Raw genomic sequence first — 11,460 nt, forward strand, 5'->3', positions numbered from 1 at the left:
CCCTCTTTAGTACGATGTCGGGTCAAAGGTCAATGATTGTTTTAAGTTGACACGAATAATGAGAGTATGGTATTGGGTGTGTCAGTGTGGTGGAGTAGATTCAGGTGGTTTATCTCGAGTGACGAGGTGTGTTAGGTGGGACCAAATGTCCAATCCGTTTGATTATTAAAGATCTTATTTTGAGGATTTGTGCCCTGGGTACAGGATATACTAATTTGGCGACTAATGTTTATGCAATAATTGGGAGACTCATTGTTTAATCATATTGAAGTTGTTTAGTGTAATGATTGTCATATAGTGTGATTAGTAGTCGTTGGTACGATTATATGGTGGTGTAGCTATATACTAGATAGTAAGTGTTTGGTCTGTCAGGGATATGTAGATTAAAGTTGAGATTGATTAAGAAATGGAAATGATTCCTTGTTTGGGGTTTAGTGTGTCCTTTGAAGGATGTGTTGAGGTTAGATGTTGTCTTTTTCGGTGGTCTGGTAACTGTTCTTTTCTCGGGCTTTGGAGCCTTTTGTGACAGTGTAGAGTAGACTGATGTCGGTTTTAAGTCAGGCGTAAGGTCTAGTTAATCTGTGTTATGATGAAGGGAAAGATGGGTAACCTCATTGGGTTTTGGTGGTAGTGGCGTGTGATTGCCTAGTGATGTCCGATGACAAAGGCAATAATGTCAGTGAGTTCATAGTTTTGGGGTTTTGTGAGGTGTTTTCGGAAAGTGTGTGGCTGTAGGCCTTCTCTATAAGTAGGGTAGATTTCGAGGACGAAATCTCTTTCAAGAGTGTAGATTGTAATGTTTCCAATTTTTACCATTTTTTCATTTTCTGAAATTTTCTATTTTTGCAAAGGCATTTTCGTCTTTTTTCGTTTTGCATGTTGGATACCGTGGGGTGTGCCAGTTATGTCCGAGAGTTGGTTGGGGCATTTATTTGAGTTCAGGACTCTTAGATATGCAATTGTGGTCATTTTTGCATATTTTTTCATTTTTCGGGCTGGACGGTCCGTGTGGGACCCGTTACCGGAATTGTTGCATACGGGAATTTTAGTCGGGTCCATTTGCATCTCATGCATTTTATTTAATGTGTCTTATGTGGGTTTTATATAGTTTGTGTATATATATTTAAATGGTGCAAAAGAAAAATCAAAAATAGAAATTTAAAATTTTGTGATGGAACCTACTTTCCACTAAATGAATTAGTGGCCAAGAGGCCATTTGGCCTCACTCCCTTTCTCTCTCCCCGTAATATCTCTCTCTCCCTCACATTTCTTCATTTTTTCTTTTTTTTTTTCAATCAAAACTTCAATCTCAAATTTCTTCCTCATTTTTTGGAATTTTTGGATGCAGTTTGTGGCGGCCCAGCGAGATATACGCGTTGATATAAGCAATTCCTTGTTTGGTGCACTTTAGGGATTTCGAATTTTTGGACCCATTTAGGGGTTTTTGCATCTAAGTGAGGTATGGGGGTTTAATTTACAGTCTTTTGAATTTTTGTCAATTAATTTTTGGTTTAGTATACTAATTGTATTGATTTTCCTCTAAAATGATGAAATTGTTGCAAATAAAGTATGTGACTATGTGTTTTAGTTGATTTTACATGGACTAGTATGCTTGTATGAAGTAGAATTCATGTCTTACATGTTTGCTTTGCCAAATTATTGTTAAATGTAAGTATGTTTTATTTATTTTGAAGTTCTCGTAAAGCATGCTCTGTGTTTTAAGCTTGAAGTAGTTGTATAATGATGAGCATTGGCACGGTTCATTCATTTATGAGATTGTAAAGCATGAGGCATCCATGCATAAGCATTGGGAAAGAAATGGGAAATTGTTTTGAAGGAAATGGAAAATGTTGTTTTTGGGAAAATAAGTTTTGGAAAGGTTTTTGTGAAAAACCCGGACGTCGAGGAGGTAACGAGGGTCCGTGACGTTAGTGTAACCTAGAGGGAACTAGGGAAATTACCCTAGCGTGGTTGAGCTTCTGGGCCCCAAATGACGTCGCGGGGTTACTAAGGGTCAGGGACAGTAGCCAATCCTTCCCTCGTGTCGCCAAAAATTCATCGAGGGACGGGTTATGTTAACAGTGAAAAGTGATGGATTGGATTTTGAAAAAAAATAAAAATGGGGAGCGACATTCATGGCATTGCATCTCATGGCATGAATTTATTTCATTATGACTTGAACTTGCATTGTATTTTTTCTTGGCATTGCATGATCCTGTTGCCTTTGTTTCTATTCATTGTTTGGATTCACGGGGTCCCAAGAGGTGTGCCTTAGGCACTTCCTACTGAGCATTTGCTCACCCCTTTATTAACATTTTTCAGGACACGGCAAAGAAATGGCGGATGGCAATCCACCACAAACATGATGGGAATAGAAGGGATGTTTTGCAACCTTTAGTGTTTTAGAGTCATTCTTTTGTAGGGCATCAATGACAAAAATGTATTAAACTTGTTTGGCATGGCTTTGTAGTGTAACTTTGAGCTTGACTCTATTATGATGTAAATTGGACAAGTGTAAAGATCATATATATTTTTGATGTGAATGGGGTTAATGAAGTTGTGATTGTAAATAATTAATGATGTTTTTCATCCATGAAAGTAATATGATGCATTTCAAAGTGTTTTGGGACATGTTAGATAAGTTTTGAAGGTCCAAGAGAGGCCATTGCATTTTTATGCATTTAAACAGATTGTTGTAGGTTCCTTTTTAGCAGGGGTCATACCAAATTTTTTTTTTTATTTTTTATAATTGACCTCGGGTTCGGGTAAGAACCCGGTTAACGGTTTGAACCTACGGGTTCGGGTCGTTACATAGACACGTATATGAAGTGTCGAACACATGACCGAGGAGTGTCAGTATTCATGATTGTGAGTGTCCTACACGAATACAAGTACGGCTCCTCCTCACGAAAAAGACACCGCTAAAAAAAATAAATAAGAAAATTTATGAAAAATAACATCTAAGTGGAATTTTTTACAATTTTATAGTCACTATTTAGTAACTCTAAAAACCGTTCTCAAGAATTAAGAGAATATAAAACTGTTTTCATTGAAAATATATCCTTTTTATAACTAAGTTTTCAAATAACCATTTTTAAAAAACTGAATCAAACAGAATTTTAAAATGGGCCCAATATTTCCTATTCTTAAATTTTTTTCTTCAAAACGACATATATAAATCTACTACCATGAGTCTTCAAGAAGATAATATTATTCTGAATTTCTCTTAGTTATGGATTTTCAAAAATAGAAAATAAATGTTAGTAAAGTAATGTTAGAGAAGGTTTATTTATTTATGTACTAAATATAGATATATTTTCTCAGTCTTCAAGAAGATTATAATTATTATGAATTTCTCTTAGTTATGAGTTTTCAAAAATAGAAAATAAATGTTAGTAAAGTAATGTTAGAGAAAGGGGATTTTTTTTTTTTTTCAATATATATTCTAACCAAAACAAATTGTAAGCTTGGTAACTGACCCAGAAGGTAAACCATATTGTTCAAGACTTTCCCAATTTGGATTTCAAGCTAGACAAGAGTCAAGACCCCTTTAACATTCTTTCCCACTCTTTAACTTTCATTCCCATGCCTTGGTAACAAATCAAATATAAATAAAGCTCTAGTGAAGAAGTTAGTTTCATTCTTAAAATAATGGCAATAAAAAAATGCACATCGCATACATTTCTTGGCTGAAAAAGCAACGAATTCAAAAAACATGTTAAAGATCATGAAACCAGCATGGATTCTCAATATTATCAAACCAATCATAGTTGGCACCATCACTTGTCTACTTTTCTTGAAATACCATCAACTATACTGTGAAACAATTTGTGTTTACTGTTTAAAAAACAAAAGAATTTCTACTTCTTAACGATATGCACTTCTATATATTTTTTCCCTTCACATCTACCAATTTTAAGAAATTCCTGTACATGGAAAAACGCCTTCTGATTCTAAGCAATTCCTGTACATGTAATGATGCCAGCACAGCTTCAACCAAGATGGGAAATATTTACTACAATTCTGAAATTATTGGTGGTGATCTTGACCACCAATTCTAAGAAATTCTTGTACATGGAAAAACGCCTTCCGATTCTAAGCAATTCCTGTACCTGATGCCAGCACAGCTTCAACCAAGATGGGAAATATTTACTTCAATTCTGAAATTATTGGTAGTGATCTTGACCATTCAAGGATATGGTCGAGAGGAAGGATGGGCTACATCGGCCGTGTGTGGATACGCTTGCGAGGAAGTTTGAGCTACATCGGCTGTGTGTGGATACGCTTGCGAAGAAGTTTGAGCTAAATTGGCCGTGTGTGGAAACACCGGAGAAAAAGCTTGGGCTACATTGGTCGTGTGTGGATACAGTGGAGAAGAAACTTGAGGTACATTCGCCGTGTGTGGATACGCTGGATTAGAAGCTTGGGCTACATTGGCCCTGTGTGGATACGCGAAGAAGTTTGGGCTACATTGCCCGTGTGTGGATACGCTTGAGAAGAAGTTTGGGCTACATTGCCCGTGTGTGGATACGCTGGAGAAGAAGCTTGGGGTACATTGGCCGTGTGTGGATATGCTTGAGAAAAAGTTTGTGCTACATTGCCCGTGTGTGGATACGCTTGAGAAGAAGTTCGGGCTACATTGGCCGTGTGTGGTTTGATATCTCTACTCCGCATGTAAGTCAAGAACTGACCAGGTAGCTCTTCCAAGAGAGCTTGAACAACCGAGATCTGCCCGCCTGCACGAGGGGATAAAATGTTTTATTTACAGTGAAATAGAAAAGCAGAAGACGAAAACTATAACAAAACAGGAGGAGGATATTTCACATATAATTAATTAGTACACAAACTGTCTATTGAAAATTGCAAGGTTTACATCAGGTTCAATAGTGTGTATCAACAGAACCCTATTCAGGCTTAAGACAACATCAAGTGTTACTGCTAAAAGCAAAATATAAATTTCCTAGTCATGTCATAACAAGGCAGGCAATGCACTATTGATTGGTAGTCTAGTTCTACAACCTAGCTATTCCTTTCAATCCCAACTTAAGAGGTACAAATCGCACACAGCAATTTGCAGTTAGTGCCATGGTAGTCTGCCCCACCATCACCTTTGATGTTTACATCAAAACCACTCTCTCAACTGTTGGGAAAACTTATTTCTCAATTCCAATCATGCACGAATCATATCTCCTAATCCATCTTCACATGAGCTTCTTCCAGGTTGAACAACCAAAAGGCTCGAAGCATCAAAGGCGGCTGGCTGGGACAAGCCAAGCTTGAAGCAACTAAGCTCAGCTGAACCCCTCACAATGAACATCAAAATTCGATCTTGAACCCCTCACAACTGCACTTTTTGGTATTAATAACCAAGACCACCTTTGAATCCACCTTCAACTTGAACTTCATTAACAGGCAAGCTAAGAAGCTTAAAGCATCAAAGAAGGTTGACAAGAATACAGTAGATACACATACACTAGAAAATAGGAACATGAAAAGAACAATTATGTTTTAGAACTGCATATGAGGAACAAGAAAAATCTGACCGAAATGTCTAACATCTTTAAAATTTGTAAGCTAAACAAAGATGAACTCACCATGCACATCACGCATCGGAACAAATTGTACAATGTCTCGTGTAGCTATCCTTCCCGTGGAACTCTCTAATCTTTGCCCACCATCGGCATCTAGGATCTGCATGATAAACAAGAATTATGTCACATACCAGTTTTAACACACATGTTTGTAAAAGGATAACATCCAACACCAACAATGAAAGGATTTTTAGTGCTATTATGCTAATAAAAGTGAATTAATTGAAGGCCAAATCTGAATACAAAAAATTAAGGACATACTACCTCCATTTTTTCAAAATCTGCACCACCAACTCCAACAATAAGAATTGAAAGCGGTAGGTCGGATGCTCTCACTAAAGCATCTTTAGTTTCCTGAAGATCAGTAAGGACTCCATCCTACAAAAGTATGAAATTATTTTATTACAAAAATAAAAAATAGAAAGAACAAGAAAGAAGCAAATATTTGTCGTTTGATTCACTACCGTTATAATCAGCAAGACAAAGTACTTGCTCTTGTCGTATGAGAGGGAATGCCCAGCAATTTCTGCAGCCTTGTTGATAACCGGACCAAATAAGGTGGGTCCAGCAAGAGCAACATTGTTCAGAGCACCTGAATAAGCAGCCATTATACCTTCTACTCCTTCAACCTGTAACATGAAGGGAAATTGACCATCACGCCATGTAAAAGATGCAAGGAACCAGACTTATATGGTTATTCATCAATGATGGCAGCATCACCACCACCCACATACACCTATCACAGGGATGAAAATATGATGTTTAAGGCAGCATACTGCTCAAAAAATCAAGCTTGTCAACTCGAGCACATTCTCTCTCTCTCTCTCCCCCCCCCCCCCCCCCCCGCCCCATGCTCTAAACATATCGCTCTTCCATCACAAATCATGATCTCTCCATATTCCTTTATCACCCCAAACCACCACTTTGAAGATATCTCAAACACTCTGGCAAACCAAATTTTGAGAACCGTGAAATTTGATTCCGTGTGATCTTGAACATATGTATTGCATTTCTAATGAAAACCACAAAGATCTAAAGAGTTTGGTGACCGTGAAGGTTGTGAGGTAGAGTTGGCATATCTCTCTCTTCAATGTTTCTTCATATACTCAGTTATATTTTTAGAATCAGATCATGAGTCACTTATTCGGTTTGTTCTGTTTTCCAATTTCCAAACTTGACCTTGAAGTTCCGTTACTTGTATTATGAGTTCTTAGATATTCGCTTATGTTTGAATATTAATTTATTAGCTTTTAAATTTTCCTCGTTGATCTCATATTTGTTTGTTTTTTGTTTCTTTTTCTATTTCTAACTCCAATTTGAGCTGAAAGTTCTGCTTCCAACTACATGTGGATTGAATATTATTTGGTTCACAAGAAATGGGTATGTTTGTTCAAGGCATTTTTTTTTAGTGTATCTACAACAACCAATAAAACATAGATCAACCAATCCAATCTCATATAGACTAACAGTCACAATAGCAACCAGAACACGAGAGAGACAGAGAGAGAGAGAGAGAGGGCATAAAATATTGGGCACTAGCTAGAGAGAAGCTCTTAACAAGAAGATGTGCTCTATAAATGGAGAGAGCAACTTCGTGTTTAGAGAGCAAGGAGGCCACTTATCCTACAACCAAATAGAGAGAAAATGAGATAAAAGCTGGATGTTAAAATAATGAAATGGGTCTCAACCAATAAGGGTATTATTGTCCAAAGAGAAAGGTTAAATTTGTCTTTCCATAATTTTTGAAAGGTCAGTTATGTCATTTTGTTTACTGTAAGGGTAGTTTTGGACTTTCACATAAAATTGTCTAACGGCCCTAATGATTACTTCACTGCAGGGGAGGTCAGAGTATTTTTAGAAATCAACAGGGCAGGTTGACCATATTTTTTTTAAAAGTTTCATCTGACATAGATAAGCCTAAACCTTAGGGGAAATCAAAGTAATTACCCAAATTAAAAACAAGTAAAGTAGGATGTATTTTCCATCCCTTGCAATATATTTACCTCAAAGCCACCTGTACCACTCAAGTTAAAACAGTGAGATACTGAACCATCAAACGTCCTTCCTCCAAAGCCCCAAGCAGGAAAGCGCCTGTCAGAATCATAGAATTGTATGACCTCGCCAACCTCCGTTATAGCCTGTGAGGAGTTCAGTCATTAAATTAAGCACTCGCTTTAACAGCCACTATCATAGAATCTGCAGTTCATAACCACATCGACAGGTCAAATCAATGTGATCAACAGATAAAACAAGTTTATGAGTCTGCATTCCCATGGGAGAAGTTGAGGTTATTTGACTTAATGGTAGGCTCTTTAGCCCCTATAAACTAGTACAAATTTTAAAAATTATTCTTGAAGCATAGACACTTCTAGAATTTAAGACACCACAGGTGGAAACTCAAGGGTATCTGACTTAATGGTAGGCTCATTAGCCCCAATATAAAGTATTGAAGATTTTTTAAATTATTTTTGAAGCTATAGATACTTCCAAATTTGAGAACACCACAGGTGGCACCACCTTACCTGCTGGTAAGCATTCAACCGGCCTGAAGGATCAATGTAGTGCAAAGAACTTACACTGCGAGGATTTCCATTTGAAGCTGGAAAAAAATTCAAATTCAATTCATGAGCAAAACACCTATATTTACAATACAAATTTGATTGGAATAGTATAGCTTTTTTAAATGTTGAAGGTCTATTACCGGTAAAATCAACAGCAACCATAAAGTTAAGTTCAAAGCCACTAGAAATGTAATCGATAAAACTGTGCAGTTTCTTTTCAACAAAGCCATCAACAAAAAGTTGACCCTTCAGAACCTACAGAAGATAAGCACAGTGTAGGTTCAGACATGACAGACATACAACAAGTGGCTAAAATCCTTTTCAAGTACAAAATAAATACCTTTTCATGACCCTGGCGAGCAGATGGTATGATAAAATTTGCACCAATCTTTTCTTTGTGAAGTTTTTCAAGGTCCGTCACTGATTTCTGCATTTTACTGTTTCAAATGAACCGTAGTATCAATATAATTAGCAATAAAAGAAAAAATAAATTCTGAAAAAATAAATAATAAAACAAGCAAAAAGGCAAAGAAAAAAAAAAATCAAAAACAAAAACAAAACAAAAGAAGGAACTCTAACTGAAAAAAAAAAAAAAAAAAAAAAAAAAGGAATTGACAAGACGAATAAATTGAACAATTACCCGATCAGTACATGATTGCCACTGCTATTGAAATCAAAGCACTCAATAACTAATGGATTATCCTGCACCAAAGAGATATTTTTTTTTGGTAAACAACCAATAAAATAAATAAATAATAGCAAACTGTAGTTGTATCAATCACAAAATGTAAATTAACAAATCTGGATCCAGGGACGAAGTGTTGTGATTAAGAGATAAAATAATTATGTCCCTTCAGTTACATTTCCAACAGTGACTATGCCTTCCAAAATGCAAAATTGTAAGAGCCTTTATGTTAAATTAGCTCAAACATAAATCATTGCCACAAAAACATGAGACAACCACAGATATCATAAACTAAGCTTAATCCATTCCAGACCTAATCACAAGAATTGACAAACTTGCCTTGCTCCCAAACTGCTGCATTGTGAGACACAGAGGCTTCCACATTGGATTCAAGTTGTTATTCACGACTTCTGTCTTGCAAATTGGAACAGAAATACCAGTCTCAACAACCCTAGATACTCTCAAGAAAGGATCCTGAAAGCAGTAAGTAAGAAAAATATCTAAGAGCTAAAAATTCCACAAGTAACCAAAAGCTCCATAATGATATATGCTTCCAGATACATACACTTTTGGAAAATAGGTCCTTGTTATCCAAGTTGGAACAATGGAATGTCATCTCTACAGCATTTCTTGAACCAGCAGTTTCCTCTGCATGGACAGTTAGTGTCCCCAAGTTTTTCAGACCACTGTGCCCATTTTTATTGTGAAGGCGAAGGGTCAAACTCCGACTTTGTTTAGTCAATATCTGTTGAATTAAAAAAGGAGAAAGAGAAGTAAACATTTAAGAATATTTCTACATAAAAAGAAAGAACTTCCCAACCAACTACTTCATATTATAATAACTACAGAACAAGCCTCATTTAAGAAAGAGATATAGAAGCACTATTCTGAAAAGCCATCCTTCACTGAAGAAATCTATTGCACAGTTTTCAATACATGCACATATTCAACTAGGGGGAAGCCGCAAGTGGGTCCTGCCAGAAAAGAATTGTCCAAATATGTTGCGCTGGTAATAGGAGTTCCACACATTGCTCAAATTTGAGTTCCTTGAGTGGATCAAACCAAAGTAGGTCTGGACTTTCACAAAACTTGAATCCACATTTTGAAGCATGTCATGGGACCCAAAAAGGGGCCAGTAGAATGCAGTGAGACACGTGTTGTGAAATATGCAGCAATGTAGTCAAAGGAACAGTTCATGGGTAAAGCTGTGTAATTTAGACTTAAATGAGGACATTTTTTCAAGTCCCGTATGCATCTTCACAGATTTCCCGCCAACTTGGAACTGTTGGGTATGATGCTTATACATGTCCAAATTTTGTCACTTTGACACTGTTACTATACAGTGAAGAAGAATGCCAGGGTAATTATCGATGGCTAATATATGCAAGTGCTTGCATGAGAACAATAATTCTATGGTTAATATTGTTTAATTGCATAGATGGACAGTTTCTCTAATAATTAAAACATGTAGTTTTCTCAAATGTACAGTAAAGGCAATCAGTTGAACTATTTCCCAAACAACAAAATCCAATGATTTTTAAGAATTCGGCAATTACGATGAACACATATTTAGACACACACATGGTTCAAACCAAACATATCTTGTGATACATAACGGACCAGATATTTTGACTAGTTGCTCAGTTACGTGATGCTGCTCAACCAAAGAGGTCAAGAAATAGCTGTTCCCTTTTTCTTTTATTTGTTTAACTGAAAAAGCTATTGCAACATTTCGTTATATAATTTTTCAAACTGCCCCACTTATGTAATATATGGAGCAAACTCAATGAAATAGGCACACAAAAGAGCTTGAAGAGTGTGCAACATCAATATTGAATTCGATTAGGCCCCAGTGAATACAAGGAATCTTACCTGAGATACTACACAACTGGCTTCACCAAGAAATTCTTGTTCTTTCAACTTCAGCATCTGCAATGTAACAAAATGGAAGAACTTTATCATTTGCAAACTTTTTGTTTACCTATGATAATCAAAAGTTGCTATTAGTTACTATTTGCGGTGGGATGGTGAATTGCGCCCAAACACCTTCAAAATACATAATGTATCATTATTAGGTTTCGAAAAAATTCAATGTAAGAGGTTTTTTTAGTCAAATTAATTATTTAAATTTCTTCTAAATTTGTTTAATTTTTCAGTAGTGAGCTGTCATTAGCTCTACATATTTAGCTTCAAATAACCTTTTTTTTGGTAAAGTAAATTACGTGATTGTCCTGCCTTTTAGTTTTTGATCACCATCGATTCCGGCCACTTGCCATATGCTTGTTGTCTCCGTCTCGGCTTGCAATTGGGTTACGTTTTGATCACCATCCATTCCGGCCACTTGCCAATCGCTTTTTCCTCCTTCGCCTTCCACCACCATCACAGGCCACCATCCCCTTGCCCTGCAGAAATCCATCACCTCCTTCTCCGTTGCCGCCGTTGATGATTACATCCTTCGATCGGTGTTTGATTCAGTGAAGGCCGATGTCGGAATTTCCTTCTATATGTCTCTGATGGGTTATTGTGATTGATGTAGAGATAGGCATGGACGGTGAGAACGAAGCTTTTGGATTTGACTTGGGGCTCAATTATTAGGTGTTGGGTCGGTGGTGGTGGTGGTGGT

General features: G+C 36.7%; 1 protein-coding gene across 1 annotated transcript; it reads right to left on the reverse strand.

Moving 5' to 3' along the window:
• Positions 1–4,407: 4,407 nt before the first annotated feature.
• Positions 4,408–11,253, reverse strand: LOC132309164 (protein BONZAI 3-like). Its single transcript, XM_059807500.1, has 14 exons — positions 11,091–11,253; positions 10,849–10,883; positions 10,710–10,766; positions 9,403–9,582; positions 9,177–9,311; positions 8,793–8,854; positions 8,493–8,589; positions 8,293–8,407; positions 8,114–8,190; positions 7,595–7,729; positions 6,056–6,220; positions 5,856–5,969; positions 5,595–5,691; positions 4,408–4,736 (listed from the first exon to the last, which is right to left on the reverse strand). The coding sequence occupies exons 1-14, from the start codon at positions 11,251–11,253 to the stop codon at positions 4,429–4,431; spliced, it is 1,740 nt and encodes a 579-aa protein (XP_059663483.1). The 3' UTR covers positions 4,408–4,428.
• Positions 11,254–11,460: the final 207 nt, after the last annotated feature.

Source organism: Cornus florida, unplaced genomic scaffold, assembly GCF_030987335.1.
Source record: "Cornus florida cultivar Cherokee Brave unplaced genomic scaffold, ASM3098733v1 CherokeeBrave_3.0.0_Hap2_Chr05, whole genome shotgun sequence".
Classification (NCBI taxonomy): Eukaryota; Viridiplantae; Streptophyta; class Magnoliopsida; order Cornales; family Cornaceae; genus Cornus; species Cornus florida.